This window comes from Triturus cristatus, chromosome 1_2, assembly GCF_964204655.1.
Source record: "Triturus cristatus chromosome 1_2, aTriCri1.1, whole genome shotgun sequence".
Classification (NCBI taxonomy): domain Eukaryota; kingdom Metazoa; phylum Chordata; class Amphibia; order Caudata; family Salamandridae; genus Triturus; species Triturus cristatus.
This window is the reverse complement of record NC_140580.1, coordinates 81,694,735-81,717,030: the sequence shown is the minus strand read 5'-3', so window position 1 is coordinate 81,717,030 and position 22,296 is coordinate 81,694,735. Positions and strand designations below refer to the sequence as shown.

At 41.2% G+C, this 22,296-nt stretch overlaps 1 protein-coding gene across 4 annotated transcripts in view; it reads left to right on the top strand.

The window, feature by feature from the left end:
* Window positions 1-22,296, top strand: part of LOC146866843 (scavenger receptor cysteine-rich domain-containing protein DMBT1-like) — a 289,789-nt gene that overhangs the window by 249,578 nt on the left and 17,915 nt on the right. For all 4 annotated transcript variants that reach the window (XM_085602354.1, XM_085602333.1, XM_085602344.1 and 1 more), the window contains one exon: window positions 1,137-1,454. In XM_085602354.1, the coding sequence (XP_085458480.1) occupies window positions 1,137-1,454 (318 nt within the window). The remainder of the gene's footprint in view (window positions 1-1,136; window positions 1,455-22,296) is intronic.

Below are 22,296 nucleotides of genomic sequence, written 5' to 3'. Positions count from 1 at the left end.
GGACAAGGCTCCACTGGTCCTGTGTGCTGTTTCCTTCATATTTCCCCAGAGAATTTTTTTTGCCCACTTTTGCTGTAGATTAGATACCGTTGTCATCCTTTTTTCATTATATCTGTTCATTTTTTGTTGTAATATGTGGCCTCAATGCTTGGACCCCTTAATATGTTGGAAATGGTGATATCGTACGGTCGAGAAGGAGAGCTTGTTTGCTTAGTCACAAACTGGAGAGAAATTTGAGGAGTGATGGACATTTATTACTTGAGGTTAAATGTGGGTGTCTGTTTTGTCGCTGGTTTGGGAAAGATAAAATGTTTCAGCATTTTGCTGAAGGTTAGATGATCAGGAGTGGTGTAGATGTCTTTCATGAGAGTGCTCCACAGTTGGCTCGCCTTCACAAATAACATGCATACTCTTATTACTGGAGAAGGTCCAAAAGCAATACAGAGGAAGATTGTGGGAAATATGCTGTGTTGTCTTTGGAAAATTGGCTAACAGGAATCCTGGTGCTCATTCAGAGAATGTATTGTGCATGTCCACACACCACACTTCATGACAAATCCCAGCACCAGAGGAGGGCTTCACAGGGTTTAGAGCCCCTATGGTCAGACTGTATGGATGTCCTTAAGCTGCAATATCCTCCTACGGTTGTTAGAGGAAAGAAATATCATGTTGCTGCGCCTATGGTCTTACTTATTACCCCAAATCTACATCTTTGCTATACACAGTTAAACATGGAAGAAACCTGAGAGGGCATATGAGGAACATGAACTGGTTTGAAATTACATACGTGCAAATTGAAATAGGCTCCACTTGTACACGGCTACATTTTGTAAACCACGTGAAAATGAATTGATTTTGGCCTTGTAAATTACTGCATCTTTAGTCTGGGGTGTAGCCTGCTCACCGTGGCTGTACTGTACTGTTTTCATTTTATTGATCTTGGCTAGTGCCCGCAGTCCTCCAATGTCCTTAAGAAGAGAATACACCACTGTGTTACCCAATTAGTACCTTAACTTCAAAGCATTAAAACGGTTCATGAAAATTCAATGGGCACCACTTAAATACTTGCTTGCTGGGACAGTATTTGCGGAGGTGATTGAAAACTTGAAGTTGTGTTTGCTTTTTTCTTCTTTCAGTTCAGTTCCCCGTTCGACTTGTCAACGGCGCAAACAGATGTGAGGGTCGTGTTGAGGTCTATTACGGCTCCTCTTGGGGTACGGTGTGTGATGACGGCTGGGGTCTTGAGGACGCAGATGCGGTATGCAGAGAACTGGGCTGTGGAAGAGCAGTGTCCGCTCCAGGTTCCGCCTCCTATGGTCAAGGCACGGGGCTCATCCTCCTTGACGATGTGAATTGCAGTGGGAATGAGTATTCATTGTGGACGTGTCCTCACCAGGGGATGGCTGTGCATAACTGTGCCCACAGCGAGGATGCCAGTGCAGTCTGCTCAAGAGGTAAGTGTATCTCCCATGTAGGAGCAGCTCCCACCTCTAATTTGGAAGAATTTGAAGCTTTTTTGTGCTTTCAAGGCTTTTTGGAATAGGTTAGCACCTGAAATATGAAACTCTTAAGTTAACAGTGTTGCTGAAAGATAATGACTAGGAATGGGTGGCATTGCGTCCACATGAAAAATGTAAAATCTTTGCAACGATTATGGGGTATATTCACAAAAACTTGTGATAACTACGCAACTCTCAACATCGCAGCCTATCGCGGGAAAAGTATGCCGTGCCAACCAAGTATTCACAATGCGGCGGTAGCATGCAATAGTCACCAGATAAAGCGTCAAATGGGCGCGCAAAAATCAATGCCACGCCGCAAAAATGCAGAACGCGAACAGAAAAAATTGTGCGATGAGGCCTATCGCGGTACAAAAAGTTGCGAAAACCAGCCACAGGCCTGCACATCCCACACGTCTTGCGGGAAAATCCACCATAAAAACCACAGAAACAACACACCAGAAACAAGCCAAAGCACGTAGCAACATGGATGCACTCTGACCCATCACAGAGGCCAACGTGAACCCCACAACCCCCACAAACAACCAGCAAGGAACAACGGGGTCGGGGAAGGCCAAGGAGAAGAGGGAGAGGAAGACGGGGTGCAGACCGCAGGAAAACAAGACCAGCGTCACGGAGGTGACAGAACACTACCAGCAACTGACCCACAAGCAGACCACCTGGAATGCAGTCGGAGTGCCGAGGACGCCAATCGAGGAGGCCAAGAGGCGCCGGCATGATGTGACAACCTAAACCAGGCACAAACCCGCTGCCAACAGGAAGGCAGCAACGGCGACAGGCGGTGGCAGTCCAGCAACACAGGAGGAGCTGGAGGAAACCGAGGCCACAGTCATCAGTGTGGAGACGGTGCAAGGAGTAGAGAGTACAGACGCAGCTCGAGAGGACTTGACAACATCAACAAGGAAAGTAACGGACAGGGGCTGGGTGGACGGGGGGAGATGGGCACAATGGCACACATGCACAAGGAGGTGTAGCACACTGCACACCGACAATTACCCAGGATCATGTCCCTCATCCCCTTGGCACACTGCAGCACACACACATAAAAAGAACAGCACACCCACATCGACAACAATGTGGTACAATGCGCATAGCCGACACTGCAGAACAGAGGACACAACTGGCTCTGCCCATGCACAGAAACATGCCTACTACATATGACAGAGCAGGAAACTGTGAAATGGAAATGTATGCGTACAAACTCACATCCTCATGTAGTCCAAATGTACACTGTCCCGCAGAAGAATCCAGCACCTCACAAACAGTCGCAATGTACATTACCATACAGTCTGCATGTAAACCAGAACAATGCGCCAACATACATGTCAACACATTGTCAACATGCATCTCCCCTTCACATTGCAGAGGGGCACACAACACCTTCAGCAGAGCACAGAAGACAATACATCTGTGATGACAGAGAGGACCACCACACTGTCGACACCGACACTCTACCACAACCCCTGGATATCCCATGCAACCCACCACCAGGACCTGGGCAGACAAGCTACTCAGAGGAGAACACAGCCCCTGCAACAGACCACACAGCAGGAAGCACCCTCAAGCACAGCTGGCTCACGACACTTCACCCACCCACACATGGCACCCCAATGCCATGTGTCAGCACGCCAAAAGGAGGTAGCTCAACAGGTGGGGGTGGGTGCCGAACCTATGAAAGGAAAACTAGAACACATACTTTGGTGTCTATCACCCTCGGGGACCACCCACACCCCACAAAGGAGACCCACACTGCCATAGAGACACATACAGATGTACATTCACAGTACAGAACCACGCCCAGGGGCACGCAAATAGCAGTCACACACCCATGTTGGCGTGGTGTACGATGGCCCTGGCCACTCCCCTTATGAATTGAGTGGGGGACGACAAAGCTACATGTCCAAGCTCCAACCCGCTGCCTGTGATGACATGTCTGCATCCGATGTACACAGCTTTATGTAATGTCGTAAGGCCCAGGGCCCTCATGCATACAACAAGACCACAGGGAGACACCTAGACATTATGTTGTACTGACTACAGGCACGTGCGCCCCTTTATTGGCAGGGCCACATGTACAGTGACGCCTGTGCTGGATGTGTGTGGGGTGAGTGCAAGCCAGTCCGCAAGGAGTGCTTGGTGCTGGCAACCACTTGAACAGTGGACAACAGTGCAACAGAAACTGAAAAAACCTGCATGACAGAGTCAACTGTTGTGCAACATGGGGGGAGCTGGAGAAAGTCCAGAGGTAACCCAACATGCAAACAGAAATGTCTGTGAATTGCAGTGCACTGAGGTAGGGGCACTACAGCTGAGCCCGTCCATGTGAAGAAAAAGTCTCGGATTGTGTCCCTTCGAGATATTCCTGATGCAGGTGCAGTGGGGTGTGTTAGACCTGCATCATCTTCCTCAACAGTGTCCCAGGTCTCCCACACTGCTTGAATTGACATTGCTGCGCAACCTCTCAACAACACAAACCTCAATCATTAACGGATGATGGCAGGCGGTCCACTGAGTCAGTGGTACCTGGAGTGCTGAGCAGGGTATCTGACTGATGATGGCATCCACGACAGGTTTTGAGCAACTTCATAAGTCCGTCAGAACCACCGTTTCGACTCTGGCAGATTGTGGTTTGGGTCTGGTCCTGGCGGTGGTGGTGTGTGTCTCCTGCGGTGATGCGACGTCCGGGCCGTCAGTCCTTGATTTGATGTGAGCCCTGGTGGACCGCAGTTGAGTCTGGAGGCAGAAGACAGCGCAGGCCCACAGACACATGGCGTTGAGGACCCTCAGACCATCGCCTCAGAGGCCATCCAGTATCTCAGAAGAAGGGGTCTCGGACCTGACCAGCACAGAGTTAGTAGCCCCGGATGCACAGCGTCCGGCACATGCACCCTACCACGGGACGGTGCTTTGCGGTGCACTGAGGTAGGTCCAAGCACAGTGAGCGGGTCCTCATCAATGTCCACGGTGAATGTAGCGTAGGCTTGCGGGGGACAGAGGAACGTGTCCTCCAGGGCATAATGCGGAAATTCTGATGTTATCAGGCAGAAGCAAATGGAGGAGTGGAAAGCGGCAGCCTCGTTTTCACCACCAATTCGGTCTCAGCTACATGAGGATGAAAACTAGCCCCCAGTCCATAGACTCAGACGCCACCAATGTATGACCAGAGAGTGTCCATGAATGTCGGGTAACAGACTTAGTGGCACCGGTGCTGAGAGGGAATGCAGTCTGCGATGATGCCGGTACACTGATATGAACTCCTCCATCGCTAAATCAAGACTCTGTGACCTACTGGACCGCAGTGTAGACCGGAGGCAGCAGTCAGCAATGGCCCACACCCACCTGTCGTGGCTCGTGATACACAGAGTTAGTGACACCAGGGCAGTTTTCGGTAGTGTTCGATCACCTCCGTAACGATGATTCTGTTCCCTCCAGACTGCAACACGTCATCCTCTTACGCCTCTCCTTGCGTGCGATGATATGTATTCGGCCTTTGAATAGTCGATGTTCAGTTCCAATTCTGTGACCTACTCATGCATAACGAGGGCAGTAGTCCGCGTAGGCCCACAGACAAGTGTGGTTGTTCATGCTATGCACAGACCTGGTGGCACCACATCGAACGGAGTGTTGTGACATGCACTCTGCCTTAAATAATGTTCACTGCCATGGTGTAATCAAGACTCAGTTCCAAATGTGTGACCTACTTGACCGTGGTGTAAGCTGGAGGAGGCAGTAGAGTACGTCAACGAGAAAGGAGGCCTGTGTCATGGAGGCTGTGATGGTCTGAGGAGGCTGTCAAGGTCGCGGGACTCAGGTTTGGAGCTTGCGCAGGCACGTGGTGGGCCCTCTTTGACACACGCCGGTGTCGGCAGGTGATCAGTGTGGCCTGGCTGCGCAGGGGCGGGCCTGACGGGTTCGGGGTCCAGCGTGTCGGGGTATGGCAAACGCACAGGATCGCAGGCAACTCCGCTCAGGAGGACGGCGTTGGCCTCGTGGCGTGGTGAGCGGCACCACCCTGGCAGAGACGTTGGGCTTTCCGGAAGAGGACCACACCCAGGGCTACGTGCTTTTTATTCACACCCCTACGCTGGCCTGGCGTACGCCGGGCCATCCCACTCCATGCACGCTTACGGGGGGGATGTAACAGGCAACATTTCCGCGATCTCCCCCACTGGCCGGGGTGACATGGTTACGTCCACTGTCCACTACACTCCATACACTAGAGGTGTATGTCGCCATGGATATGGTTGTGTTCTGCATACTGTGGCCGGTCCAGCACATCTCCGCCACACTTGGCATTGTGTAGTTTTCCAATCATGGTTCTTCTGCCTCCTTCACACATGCCTGGTTGCCACCTCTCCCCACATTCGGCTAGTGTGTGGCTGAGGTGACATGCCGTTGATGGCTCATGTGCAGGACTTGCCCAGGTTACCATTGTGAGTTGTTCTGTCGTGTCTGGTGGATGGGCATGTTGTTTTGCATGTTGGTTGTGAATTTGTGATGTGTGCATTGCCAGGGTTGAGAGTTGCATGGTTGTGGAGTTGAGGTGAGTGGGGTGTTCATTTGTAACTTGCCAAGGGGCTGTGCATTTCCCTTGGTGCCATCCTGGGAACGCTGGTTGCTGATGGACTGTCGGAGGATGGAGGAATCATGCACACTGGCTGGGTATTTGGCGGCGACATTGATGGAGGTTCCACGGAGTTCGGTTGTTGCCTGCACATTGATGTGAGACGTGTGCTTTCTGTTGCGGCGATTGTGTGCTGTGACAGCAGGGGGCACAGGTATGACATGTGTGCTGTGGATTGCCCCAACACGTGCGTGCATCCAGCTATGGCGTATCGTCCTTGCTTGGTGTCCAGCGGTTCCCACGCATTGTGTTGGATGTATGGGGACTGGGGTACCAGGCTGTGGTGATGTCCAGGACAGGTGTGAGGGACTTAGATGTGGATGGCTGTGTGACTCCGCAGACTCTGGCAGGGGTTGGTTGGGGGGTACCAGGGGCCAGCAGGTGCAGCACAGCCAGCAGCTTTGTGTGGTGTGGGATGTTGGTTGTCTGCTGTGTTGGTTCAGTCGGCATGTTGTTTGTCAAGATGTGTAGGATGGTTGTCCTTTGGGGCCTGTTGTGCGCAATGACATTGTCAGGTGTTGTGTCTGTGAGGCTGGTGCGTTTCCTGGGGGGCGCTGTCTTTGTCTGCGCTGCCTCTGTGGTGGTCCTGGGGGTGTTCTGGGTGGGGGTTGGGGGCCTGGGGTGTTGGCGGTGGGTGTTGTGGCCCTCCTGGGTGTCCAGGCCGCATGACCAGTGGCTCCATGGCATCTGTTGCCCTTCCGATGTGGCTGTGGGCTGTGCTCCCTTTTGTGGTGCAGGCTGTGGTCCGACTTTGCACCAGGTCAGAGCAGGTGTTATTTTCCTGGTGCTAGCGTGCCTTATCGCCTGTTTTGTGTTCTTATCACAGTTCTGTCTGGTCGTTGTGAATGTTGTGGAGTGGTGTTGTCGCGGATTTGGGCACGGGAACGCCTACTCTGCATCTCATCAGCGATAGTTGCGGGTCTTCTGTGGCGATGTTTTTTGCGGCTGCTATCGCGGTTGAACTGGTGCTGTGGGCTGTTTACACCAACTTGTGAATGGGGTGATACATTTATCACAACTTTGGCTGCGATAAAGTGCTGTTAACTCCGTGATAGCTCCTTGAGAATATGCCCCCATGTGTCTTAACTGAAAAACACTTTGGCAACATCTGAGTGAAATCTTTGTGACATATGCCCCCCAGGTACAAAAGTCTTGCACGATACCTGCTGAACATATCGCTCATAATGTTTTTAAGCTCATGCAATGGATGTTGCTTTTTTAGTGCATGCAATCGCAGCACGTATCAGTTTTACTGTTTCCACAAGACAATTTCTACTCAAATCAGCCTCTAACAAGTAAAAATGGCACAAAAAGAGTATGCATAAAAAAACAAAAAATATATAAAATACAAGAAACCCAATAATCCGGATTTACACAAGATTGTTTCCATAAACAGCCCTATATATATATTTGATTCACTGAAAAAACCATAGGTTTCACACATGTTATAGTTAGGGATTAGCATTTAAAAAACCTTGCAAATTCACTGAAAAAACCATAGGTTTCACACATGTTATAGTTAGGAATTAGCATTTAAAAAACCTTGCAAATTCAGTGAAAAAACCATAGGTTTCACACACGTTATAGTTAGCTGGACATTTCACTCGTAAAAAACCAATGAAATTTCCCCGTTATAGTTAGTTATGCTAACTATAACTCGCGCGCCCGCAATGCACTGCTGATGACGTCACATATTACATCACTCATGACATGGTCAGTGACATCACTGATGACATCACTGATGACATCTCAAATGACATCACTGATGACATCACTCATGACATCATCCAGTGAATGTGTGTTTTTCTGAAAATTAAATATGTTTTATATATGTATATCTCAAGGTCGATGGAAGAATAAATGGGTATATAAGTGTCTAAATGGATGATTTGTTTTTGAAAAATTGATTGTGTAACTGACTGATTAAGTGTATCATAGTGAATACATGGCTTAGTGAGTAATGTTTAAATATGTAAATATCTGTATCAGTCTCTCACTTTGTGTATAAGTGGCTGCATGGGTTGGTGAGTAGCTACATGAGTGTCTATATAGGTTATTAGTTGGTTTTTTGAGTATCAGTGTCTATATGGTTCGGTGGGGGGTATTACGTAGTGCATAGGTGCATGAATGAGTGACTCACTGTTTGTATGTGTTGAAGACAGCATATGTGCAGGACTGTATGGGTGGAAGAGTGTGTGTATGGGTGTGTTAGTGAGTGAATGGCTGTCTCAATAGTGTCTTTATGAGTAACTACATATGTTTTAAACTAGTATATGTGACTATTGGTGTATATAAGTGAGTATATGTGAGAGTGAGAGATTGAAAGAGTTCCTGTATGAATAAGTATGTTTTTCTATAAGTGATTGTTTAAAAGACTAAGTATGTGTCAGTTTCTGTAGAAGTAAGTGTGGTGGTGTGTGTATAACTGTATATGCAAGTAAATGTATGTTTCTTTCTTTTTTTCATGAGTGACTATATGTGTCAGTAACTCTGTGGATGAGTGGCATTCTGTAACAGGATGTATTGGTGTATGAGTACATATGATGTGTGAGTACACGAATGAGTGACTGTACAGGACTGTTGGTGAATGAGTGGATGTTTATGTGGTTCTTAGAATTATTGAAGAGGTTGTTGTAATTGGTATTGGTATGTCCTTTTTTTTGAAAATTTCAGTCTCTATTTTTGAATGTGTGTATCAAAGGTTATATTAGGGTGAGAGGAGATCTGCCACTCCATCACATGGATGAAGTCATCAGTGATGTCATCAGTGATGTCATTTGAGATGTCATCAGTGATGTCATCAGTGATGTCACTGACCATGTCATGAGTGATGTAATATGTGACGTCATCAGCAGTGCATTGCGGGCGCCCGAGTTATAGTTAGCATAACTAACTATAACAGGGAAATTTCATTGGTTTTTTACGAGTGAAATGTCCAGCTAACTATAACATGTGTGAAACCTATGGTTTTTTCACTGAATTTGCAAGGTTTTTTAAATGCTAATTCCTAACTATAACATGTGTGAAACCTATGGTTTTTTCAGTGAATTTGCAAGGTTTTTTAAATGCTAATCCCTAACTATAACATGTGTGAAACCTATGGTTTTTTCAGTGAATTTGCAAGGTTTTTTAAATGCTAATTTCTAATTATAACGTGTGTGAAACCCATGGTTTTTTCAGTGAATTTGTATGTTTTTTTAAATGCTAATTCTTACCTATAACATATGTGATTCCCATATTTTTTTTTATTGATTTTGTATGATTTTTTTATTATGAATTCTTATCTTAAATGTGTTTTTTTTTAAAAAAAAACAATTTTTTTTTTAACTGTTTATTCTCTTAAAACTTTATTTAAAAAAAAAAAAAATATGCAATATATCAAGTTTTCTCTTTTTTTTTTTTACCAAATAGGTAAGATATATTAGTATAACATAGAAAATATATATATTTTTTTTTTTTTATTGCGCGTACGGTAAGCGTACGGTAAGCGTACGGTTTACGCAATGTCCGTAATTTATCTACTCTGTTTGCGTATAGTTACGCAATTTGCGTAGCCGCACGTACTGTGCGTGGGGCGCGTAGGCGTGTACGCTACACGCGCACGTTACGCGGAAGTGTTGTAGAGTGACTCTTTTGCGCATGCGCGCGAGCGCGTGTCTTTTTTACGCGCATGCGCACTTTTACCGTAAGCGCACCGTAAGCGTAACGTAAGCGTAACGTACGCGCACGGTGGGTCATGTGATCACGAAACACAACTTTTGATTGGTTGAAACTTCTTTCAGTTCTAGAACTCTCCTACACCACACCCATTCCCCTCATTTCTGCTTGTGATCCCTTAGGAGAAGGAGCTGACTTGTCTTTGTGATACGATGGCAGAACAGCACTCTTCTGCTGAGAGTGAGGCTAGCAGCACCACCATCAGGCAGAGAAAGAGGAAACAGAAGAGCTCTTTCATATGGGAGTATTTCAGTTTTCCAGAGGGTGAGAAAAAAGTCAATGCTGCCTTGGTGACTTGCAAGCTGTGCCAGCGTGTACTTTCGCGAGGTAATCCCAACAAGAAGTATTCCTTTGGGAATCACACTATGTTGAGACACCTTGAGGATGTGCATCCTAGGACACATGCACAACATACTAGGGGCAACCCTTCAGTAAGTCGAGCAAGCACATCCACAGCAGCTCAGCCGAGTCCTTCTTCGGAAGCTCAGCAGAGCCCTTCATCTCTGGGGGCACATTCACCTTTTTCTGAACCTCTGGAAATGAACCCTCGGTTTGGTAGGGTTACTATGCGGTGTTCATTTTGCCATGATCTAATTGTTCATAGGGAGACCAGTGTTTCCCTCATTAACAACAGAATAGATCAGCACAAATGTCCAACCAGCTAATGTTCCCATACTTCCTTTCCTCTGTCCCTGCATGAACACAACGGCTCTTTTAAGAGCCAACCTTACCTCTCAACTTTTTTTTATTTTTTCTTTAAAACTTTTTTTTTTTTTTTAAAAACACTAAAAATCAATTACCACATCTCAAGATCCTTGAGGAATTAATAACTAAATACTAAAAATCTTTTTGAGATAAAGTGGAAGAAAGAGACCTTCTAATTTCTCAGTTACCTGTCCCACCCAACAATTTAATTTTTAATTAAAATGTAATTGAAATTACTTGAAAAAATGGTTGGTTTCTTTTGAAAATTTTCTTTCACAATCTGAAAAAAAAGAAAAAAGTATTAATATTTAATAAATCAATATATTACACAGTACACGTATTTACATATTTTTCCCCAAAAATGTTTTGCCTTTTTTTTGCTGTTTTCAGAATATATTGCATTTCACTATAAATTGTGAAAGCAATTGCATTCATCATTTAACAGCGGGCAAAAAAAAAATAACAATCTCAAAGATTGCATAAAAAAAGCCCAGAATCTCTTTTAACTTAAACATAACATTATAGAAATGCATAATATTCTAAAAAAATATCAACTAATATCAATACTTATTTCTTTAAAATACCGTCTGACATTTTTGTTTCAGAAGTATAATCACAAAAATATATCTCAAATAACTCCACAATACATCTGGTTCCATTTCCTTTAGGCCAAATAGTAATTTTAAAATTCTTTTTTGATTAAATTTCCAATGGTAATCCAATAAAATTCAAAAGTTTAAATTGTACAGATCTCACCGATTCTCTGTAACATTGGTTTCCGAAAGATTAAATAAAAATTAAATAAGTTCACAATACAATTGTTTACTTTTCCTCATGGCCAAATAGTAATTTTAAAAATCTTTTTTGAATAAATTTCCAATGGCAATCCAATAACATTCCAAAATTTAAATTGTGCAGATGTTACCGATTTTGTCTAAATTTTTGGTTTTCCAAAGTTTCATTAAAAATTTAAAAAGTCCACATTACAATTGGTTACCTTTCCATTAGGCCAAATGATAATTTGAAAAATCATTTTTTTTTAAAATTCCAATGGTAATCCAATAAAATGGTAAAATTGTTTTGTACACATCTTGCCAAGTCTCTCTAAAATTTAGGTTTCAGGAAGATTAGATAGGAATCTGCTAAATCAAAAGGCAAACGTTGCTTGAAAATCAATTGGGAATCATTACACAGTGTCCAGCCTTTTTCACATTTAAGATAAACTGTGTAATGTCCAGAAGTAACAGTAGGTCCTTCATGGAAAATTATTGCAACTGTTACAAAAGTTTTTCCTGAAATTGATAATTGCTGTCCTGTAAACTTCTTTATTAAAGTATCTAATTTTGAACCATCAGCTTTACATCGTTGCATCATTAAAATTACATATTGTCCGTATTCCTTTAAAATTAACGTTGAAAACATTTCAGATTTACACTCACTGCATTCCATGCTATGATTAGCATCTTTAACTAATTTAGCAAAAGTGACTGTTTTACTTTCTGGCAATGTTAAATAAATAAACCTTTCAGAATCAACATTAGAGCCACATATATTGTAACAGTTTTCACAACTATGTTCCCATTTATAAGAGAGACCAAACAAGTTTTCAATAGGAACCCCTTCTTCTTCCAGTACCTGAAGAAAAAACATCAAGAATTCCTGTGCGTCTTGCTGTACGTTTTGAGAAAACTGTGTTCGTCCTGAACATACATCTAAAAGTTTTCTAATTTCAGTAGCACTTTCTATTTGAGTTTTATCATTACTCAGCTTTTGAAAAAGGAGACTCAACTCAGAACAGAATCTTTTTCCCTGATTTACTATTATCTGCTCTTGCACACTTTCCAGATAAAATGCAACATTCAGCACTACATTAGCGTAGCAGTTGACACCAGAGCTATTTTCAAAATGACATCCTACACCCTGTTCTTCATTTTCCTTTTTCTTTTTGCTTGCAATTACATCACTCCTCTTTTTTTTCCTCCTCTCTACATCTTCATTACAGATATTCTCATTTCTCCTTTTACGAGAAACTACACGCTTCTCCAACACAGGATACTGACCTAAATGAGGAGCATAGGTTCTTCTTAATCTATTATACTCCTTTACACAATTTGTATCAGCACTAACTTTTGAGTCATCAAAGTCTATCATGAATAAACCAGATAATGTTTTCACTCGTGACAAAGCTACATAAGCCATACCTTCTTTGAACACAGTTGAACCAATGTTCACAAAAGCACAATCTACAGTCAATCCTTGAGACTTGTGAATAGTTACAGCATATGCTAGCGAAAACGGAAACTGCTTCCTACGTACATATAAGTCTTTCACAAGCATGAAACGAACTGAACAACGACAAATGTCTTTAACTTCTTCTATCTGATCAAATTTTATTTTTAAGCATTCAATTCCATCTTTTTTCTGATAATTAATAAAACCCACAACTCTTCCCATAGCTCCATTAACTAAACCTTTTTCAACATCCAAATTTCTCCTTAAAAATACTCTACAGTTCATGCAAACATATAGATTTTTTTCTAATCCAGCTGTTTTGGAAATGTTCTTCTCTAGTGAATCCAATTTATTTTTCAGTGTGCCTGTTAATGTGATAGTAATTCTTCCATCCTCAATTTTGTCCACTGCTTCCAATTTCCTGATATCTTCCTTTTCCAATTTTAAAAGCTCCTCATTGAATATTGAGCATTCACGTAGAGTTGGCATTAAGCAGATGACACTTTTCTTTTCTGCAATGTTCTTGTATATCTTCTCTGCAACTATTTCTTCCTTTGGAAATAAATTATGTAGCAGCCGACTCTGTAATGCTTTTTTGCCAACTTCTGTGAGTAGTCCAATTCTGATATCTTTCAGAATACTTCCATATTCTTCATCGTTTGCTTGCCTCATATTAGTAGTTAGTTCCTTATACTCAAAGAAGGACCAAATGTTTGCATTACCGATGCTTCCCAATGACTTCTTTGTGTCTTCATGTGTCACAGTATTAAACACTGGTTGTCCTTTAACTGGAGTAAGTTGTAGAAGATCCCCAAAAACTATGACATGTTTTCCACCAAATAACACGTCATAGTCTGTCCTTTGAATTTGCTGCATTCTTAAATGCACGAAGGCAAGCATTAAGTTAGATACCATGCTCACCTCATCAATAATGAGAACTTGCATCTTCTTCAATACTCTTGAAACTTCCAAGCATGCTTCTCCAGTTAGCTTGTTGTATTGTATTTTGTTCTCATGCTCCACTGGTAACATTAGCAAGCGATGTAAGGTAATTCCTTTTATGTTATATGCTGCTAACCCAGTTGGAGCAGTAACCACACAAGACAAAGTAGAATCCGTTTTTTGCTGTAGGTAGCTTCTGATGACTTTTATTAGGAAACTTTTTCCAGTTCCAGCTTGTCCGCTTACATACATCCTGATTGGATGAAATGATGTGCATGAGCACTCTTTTTTTTCATGTAGAAATCCGTGATCAATTTTGTTTCTGATCTCTTCATAAATTTGTTGCTGCTCTTCATTCAGTTGTCTTTCCAAATTTTGTAAGTCTATAAATTCTTCTTGAGCTTGATTCATAGCCGTTTCCACTTCATTCATGGCTATTGATGCTTCATTTTCAATGATTGGTTGTCCTAGGGGATCTTGACTGAGTGTTCCTGAACTTTGGCTGTCTTGAGAACTGTCTCTAGCTACTTCTGCTGCAATTGTAGTTTCCTGTTCAATTTCTTCATTTAACATTTGCAGATAAGTTGTGAATGTACTGCATTGTATGCTGTCTTTGCAAGCATTAAATGAATCTTCATAGCTTTGAAATTCTCCCAGTAGTTCATCCTCTGTACGCCATGGTTTAAACAGCTGTAAAAGAGCCAAGTAGTAAAATTCCTTTTTGTCAGTAGTGTTGCAACTCAGCTTCCTGTGATTTATCAAACTTCCTTTTGTTTGCTTCACCAAACATCCTTCCTCACCAATGACTTTATATTTTCCATTGTTGATGTCTTCTGCGGCTTTCCGTGAATAAATGTAGTTCTGCAGCACTTCATAGAGACACATGTTCTCCAGATGATGACTTCTTTTTGGATAATATGTGTCCAACATGTTTGATTTCAAAATATCTGTACTTTCTGGGTCATTCTCGGCCAAATATTCAATTTCTCCAACAGATTTCAGTACCCGATTTCTCATTGCTGCAAGGCCTAAACTTGCCCAAATTATTCTTCTTGATTTCGAGTAGAGACTTGCAGAAGATAACCTATCTGAACATTCGTAGGATCCAATTTCTCGATGCGATAACATCTTTAAACTGAAACTGTACAGCTTCTTACTGACAGTCTTCTCGTGAGAAATCTCTTCCCACATTTCTTTCAATTCAGTTTTTTCAGATTTAGTAATGTAAGACGTTACATATCGAGCAACAGCAATGGAATTGTCAGGTACATACTGTATATCCATGTTAACATTCCACATGGATAAAATGACTGGGTTGTAGTCATTTATATTTTTTGATTCTTCCTTTCTTTTTAGGTTGTAGGTATTCTTAGGTGATTTTCTTGTAATAGTATGTCTCACAGATGACATAAAACTGTTTACTCTTCCATTTGAAAGAACAGGTCTAGGAAATCCAAATCAACATTTAGTGTAGTATTTTTCTTTGCTCTTGTATTTCCGTCGACAGTATTTTCCACACCGATGACTTTGGAAACGTAAAACTTGCTCCTTTAACTTTTTCTCTTCTGTGCTTTTTGGTATAGCACATGTTGCATATTCTTCAATGTAAGATAACACTGCTTCATCAGTATCTGTTCCAAACTTTGGGGCATCCTTGATCCACAACAGCATATGAATATGAGGAGCACCTCTTGCCTGGTACTCTTTTCTCCAAAAGAAATCCACTACTTCTCCAAGAGGTGTTTTTTTTTTATTGCAGATGAAGGACATCATAGCCTCAAACCTATGATTGAAATATCTGCAAACATTAACCGGATCCAATGAGCACAGTTCTCCTGCTGTCTTGTATTCGATGTTTTTAATGTTTGAATTTGCCTCTCGTAGAAAATCTAGTAAATCATCCCAAGCGTACTCGGCACAGCTTAAGGTAAGGAACCATGTTGGTGTTCCTAAATTCCGTAACATGCATTTTAATTCACCATGGCGTCGGTACCAATATTCATTTGTCCCACGCTGACAAGCCATCAGATTGATCAGTTGTGTTTCCAAATGATCATCTCGGTGCTGCACTTTCTCCATAAAATCCTTAGCAGACACATTTTGTAAATGTACTCCACTTTTTAAAATGTGATTTACTGCATATGATAATGCAGACAAGTCGCTTTCAAATAAAAGATGGAACAAATAAGGAATACTTTGTCGAAATCTGGGATCTTCTGCATATAGTCTTGTAGTCCGATACTCGGAAGCTGGAATCTGTTCTGGACGTTCATCGTATCGTCCTCCTTTTCCTTTAGGAAACAGCTGGGGAAAACATCGAGCTTCCAAGCTCTCCTCCCATACACTCACGGGAGTTCCTTTTGCTTTCTTCATCTGAAACAGATCAATATTGTCTCCCATAGCTTCTTTTGAATGTAGAGGATGTATGCTAAAATGTTCATAAATTTCTTCTTCCTTTGACTTGTCCACTTTTTCAATTTGTCCAGTTGGTGTTTCTGTGTCTTCTTGTAAATCTTCTTCTTCTTCTTCTATATAAATTGATTCATACCATTTGTTATTCCTTTTCAAATACAAATTTGCTCTTTGTACTTTCCGTACATCTACCAGCTCCTGCCAAATCTTCTTATTCTTTGTAGGTACACCATTAACCAGAATAACTAATGGTTCAGTTTCCAAAGTATCTGCATCAATAGTTTCCATATTTTTTTTCAAATCCAAGGGCAAATACACCACTCTACCTTTTAAACCTCTCAGTAAATCTGAAGGAGGTAATTTACCAGTTTTGGGCTCCATACGTACTATGGTCTGGAACGGATGAACACATTGAATAAGTATAGACTCATATGTATTTAATTCAGAAAGTTCGGCAGGAATAACATCCAATTCTAAATTATTATGTACAGCTCTGGTCGGCATTCTATTTTCCTCTAACTTGTTGTAATAGTATTTACAAATATGCTGATCTTCACCCAATTCAAAACAATTTTCTAGAAATATATAAGTGGCAAAATCTTTCCACTTATAATTATCTTCATTTTCACTCTTTCTGTAGAGATCAACATTCCTAGTTTGTTTTCTATAATGAGTTCTGCGGCAACAAATACAAGTAATATTTGGTCTTTCATTAGAGATTTTTTCAAATTTTGTTATGTGATCATTAAATGTCTTACTTACAGAGGGTTCTACATTCTCTTCCACTTCTTCCTCATTTACTGTGTCCTTTTCTGCACTGTTTTGTTCAGGACAAAGTAACAAAACTGAATTTCATCAACAACCTTCTCTACATCTGATACCGATCCACGGAACAGAGCCCTATTCAATTCATCTAACTTTATTGCTGGACTTTTAGCAAAATACAACCGTCTCACAAACTTTCTCATTTCAGTATGATGAACAGCCAGCATCCTAAAATGATGGAAAACACTATTACACACTTTTCTAGATAGACAAGCCAGAGAATGACCCTGCAAACCAGTATTTTCTCTCACTCTGCATGGATCTAGACTTTGAAGCACCTTAATCTTCTGTTTTACACTTTTTTTACTATATTCTCTTAGAAACTCACGAAATTTATCAATAGATTCCTGACGCACAGTGCAAATACTACTACAATTCCAAGTGTACACTGGGGCTTTAGGACGTCTCCCCATAGCCTCATCCGCCATCACTTGTACCTCATCTCTTGGAACCATTATCTCCTTCTCCATTATGCAACCATTTATCACTTCATAAGCACGACCTCTGGTGTCAACTGCATGCAGCAAACTATTACTTTGAAAATAACTCTCTTCATTAAAAAAAGGTTCACTACTTGAACTATGCATCCATTTTCCTAAAAACACTTTACAAAAGTTTGTTCAGTTCACTACTCTTTTCCTTTTGCTTTGTGATTTCAGTACATTAACCATTTTATCTAATGTACGCATCCTATTCAAAATTAAAATGAATAGTTTCCTTTTTAATTCTAATGCCTTTGCTGCAATGGCTTCAATTTCTTTTTTTCTCTTGTAATATTTTGCCTTTTGCTTATATTTCTTCACATCCTTTATCAAATTGGACATAACTCTTCTCTGAAACATTTTTCTACGTATCTCTTTAAACGCTGTTTTTCTGTTTAAGTTAATCTTTGTTGTTGCAGAAGGTATATTTGCATTAACTAAATTCTCAATTTTTTCCTGTTTTTTTCTATTGAAAACATTCTTTCCAGTACAGACATTTTGTACATTTTTCCTTTTTTTGAAGATGTTCTTTAAAAAATCTTTTGTCTGCTTACCAGAAGACTTGTTCTTTTTCCCAACATGAGCATCTCCAACTAACTTAGGTCCTCCAGTTGTCTTCAAATATAGGTTTTTTTGTGGTCTTTCTTTAGTCTGGATTTTGTAGGCATCTTAAATTTTGTTCACTGCTCTTCAGCAATACCTGAAAAAAACTAAAAAAAAATTCCTTTATTTTATTTAAATATATTACTACATTTTTTATGATCTTTTCAAATCTTAAAATACTATGTACCCCTTTCCTACAAGTGAAAATCACAATAACACCATCACAAATTAAATATCTAAAAACAATTCCTGTGTGCACACAGAATCATGGTTTGAAATTAGGCAGAAAACGAAATTTCTTTGCCAATTGCAAAGCATACTTTCTACTACTTTTTTGGCAAGTGATAAGTACTTTTACAGTCTGACACATTTTGAATCCACTTTTCAGATTCTGAAAACATCACATGTCCAAACTGCTTTTTCAGACCAGCACCATGTGTAACCTGGGTGACTGACTACACTCCAGCAAGGGCAACCAGCCTTAGTGTTGCTGAATGTATTTGCATTACTGACTGCAACCTCAAACCCCACTCGGTTGTGAATACTGTGCATGATTCCACAGGATAAGCAGCTGGGTGTGTGCTAAGAGTCTGCTTCTGCATACAAAAAAATGGCTCCCCCTTTCCATCTAATGCAAATGTAAAATCACCAGAGCAATACGCAATAAATCTCTGCCTGTAATTCCTATTTGCACACAGAGTCATGTTTTCACATTAGTCACAAAACGAAATTTCTTTGCTAATTTGAAAGCACACTTACTACTCTTTTTTTTGGCAAGTGATAAACACTTTTACAGACTGACACATTATGAATCCACTTTTCAGATTCTGATAAAAGCACATTTCCAAACTGCTTTTTTCAGACCAGCACCATGTGTAACCTGGGTGACTGACTACACTCCAGCAAGGGCAACCAGCCTTAGTGATGCTGAATGTATTTGCATTACTGACTGAAACCTCAAACCCCACTCGGTTGTGAATACTGTGCATGATTCCACAGGATAAGCAGCTGGGTGTGTGCTAAGAGTCTGCTTCTGCATACAAAAAAATGGCTCCCCCTTTCCATCTAATGCAAATGTAAAATCACCAGAGCAATACGCAATAAATCTCTGCCTGTAATTCCTATTTGCACACAGAGTCATGTTTTCACATTAGTCACAAAACGAAATTTCTTTGCCAATTTGAAAGCACTCTTACTACTCTTTTTTTTGGCAAGTGATAAACACTTTTACAGACTGACACATTATGAATCCACTTTTCAGATTCTGATAAAAGCACATGTCCAAACTGCTTTTTTCAGACCAGCACCATGTGTAACCTGGGTGACTGACTACACTCCAGCAAGGGCAACCAGCCTTAGTGATGCTGAATGTATTTGCATTACTGACTGAAACCTCAAACCCCATTCGGTTGTGAATACTGTGCATGATTCCACAGGATAAGCAGCTGGGTGTGTGCTAAGAGTCTGCTTCTGCATACAAAAAAATGGCTCCCCCTTTCCATCTAATGCAAATGTAAAATCACCAGAGCAATACGCAATAAATCTCTGCCTGTAATTCCTATTTGCACACAGAGTCATGTTTTCACATTAGTCACAAAACGAAATTTCTTTGCCAATTTGAAAGCACATTTACTACTCTTTTTTTTGGCAAGTGATAAACACTTTTACAGACTGACACATTATGAATCCACTTTTCAGATTCTGATAAAAGCACATGTCCAAACTGCTTTTTTCAGACCAGCACCATGTGTAACCTGGGTGACTGACTACACTCCAGCAAGGGCAACCAGCCTTAGTGTTGCTGAATGTATTTGCATTACTGACTGAAACCTCAAACCCCACTCGGTTGTAAATACTGTGCATGATTCCACAGGATAAGCAGCTGGGTGTGTGCTAAGAGTCTGCTTCTGCACAAAAAAATGGCTCCCCCTTTCCATCTAATGCAAATGTAAAATCACCAGAGCAATACGCAATAAATCTCTGCCTGTAATTCCTATTTACACACAGAGTCATGTTTTCACATTAGTCACAAAACGAAATTTCTTTGCCAATTTGAAAGCACACTTACTACTCTTTTTTTTTGGCAAGTGATAAACACTTTTACAAACTGACACATTATGAATCCACTTTTCAGATTCTGATAAAAGCACATGTCCAAACTGCTTTTTCAGACCAGCACCATGTGTAACCTGGGTGACTGACTACACTCCAGCAAGGGCAACCAGCCTTAGTGATGCTGAATGTATTTGCATTACTGACTGAAACCTCAAACCCCACTCGGTTGTGAATACTGTGCATGATTCCACAGGATAACCAGCTGGCTCTGTGCTAAGAGTCTGCTTCTGCATACAAAAAAATGGCTCCCCCTTTACATCTAATACAAATGTAAAATCACCAGAGCAATACGCAATAAATCTCTGCCTGTAATTCCTATTTACACACAGAGTCATGTTTTCACATTAGTCACAAAACGAAATTTCTTTGCCAATTTGAAAGCACACTTACAACTCTTTTTTTTGGCAAGTGATAAACACTTTTACAGACTGACACATTATGAATCCACTTTTCAGATTCTGATAAAAGCACATGTCCAAACTGCTTTTTCAGACCAGCACCATGTGTAACCTGGGTGACTGACTACACTCCAGCAAGGGCAACCAGCCTTAGTGATGCTGAATGTATTTGCATTACAGACTGAAACCTCAAACCCCACTCGGTTGTGAATACTGTCCATGATTCCACAGGATAAGCAGCTGGGTGTGTGCTAAGAGTCTGCTTCTGCATACAAAAAAATGGCTCCCCCTTTCCATCTAATACAAATGTAAAATCACCAGAGCAATACGCAATAAATCTCTGCCTGTAATTCCTATTTACACACAGAGTCATGTTTTCACATTAGTCACAAAACGAAATTTCTTTGCCAATTTGAAAGCACACTTACTACTCTTTTTTTTGGCAAGTGATAAGTACTTTTACAGTCTGACACATTTTGAATCCACTTTTCAGAATCTGAAAACAGCACATGTCCAAACAGCTTTTTGAGACCAGCAACATGTGCAACCTGGGTGACTGACTACACTCCAGCAAGGGCAACCAGCCTCAGTGATGCTGAATGTATTTGCATTACTGACTGAAACCTCAAACCCCACTCGGTTGTGAATACTGTGCATGATTCCACAGGATAAGCAGCTGGCTGTGTGCTAAGAGTCTGCTTCTGCACAAAAAAATACCTCCCCCTTTCCATCTAATGCAAATGTAAAATCACCAGAGCAATACGCAATAAATCTCTGCCTGTAATTCCTATTTGCACACAGAGTCATGTTTTCACATTAGTCACAAAACGAAATTTCTTTGCCAATTTGAAAGCACACTTACTACTCTTTTTTTGGCAAGTGATAAACACTTTTACAGACTGACACATTATGAATCCACTTTTCAGATTCTGATAAAAGCACATGTCCAAACTGCTTTTTCAGACCAGCACCATGTGTAACCTGGGTGACTGACTACACTCCAGCAAGGGCAACCAGCCTTAGTGATGCTGAATGTATTTGCATTACTGACTGAAACCTCAAACCCCACTCGGTTGTAAATACTATGCATGATTACACAGGATAAGCAGCTGGCTGTGTGCTAAGAGTCTGCTTCTGCATACAAAAAAAAACCTCCCCCTTTCCATCTAATGCAAATGTAAAATCACCAGAGCAATACCAAACAGCTTTCTGAGACCAGCAACATGTATAACCTGGGTGACTCACTACACTCCAGCAAGGGCAACCAGCCTCACTGATGCTGAATGTATTTGCATTACTGAGTGCAACCTCAAACCCTTAAAGTATTCCTTATTTTTACCAGTACACCTTAAATTTTCGTGAAAACTTAGTCCATATTATTTTACATGTTCCTCACATTTAAATTTCTCCCAAAACAGAAAATAATAAACACAACTTCAACAAAAGGAATTCCAATTCTATTATTCATTTCTTAATTTACCATATACATCCCCTCTCAAACTCTAAACTCACCTTTAAAATTAGTTAGTTGTGAAAGAAATGTGGCACTCAAACAGCAGATTATCAGAGCCAGGATCTCTCTTCTGTACACCTCTCTCCTCTAAGCAGAACCAGATAATGGCAAACTTTCCCTCTCTTTTTCCACACATATACATGTTAATTTCAAATCTCAGTGCTTCCCCCTTTTTTTCAAATGTAATCACACATTTCTATTGGTTGAA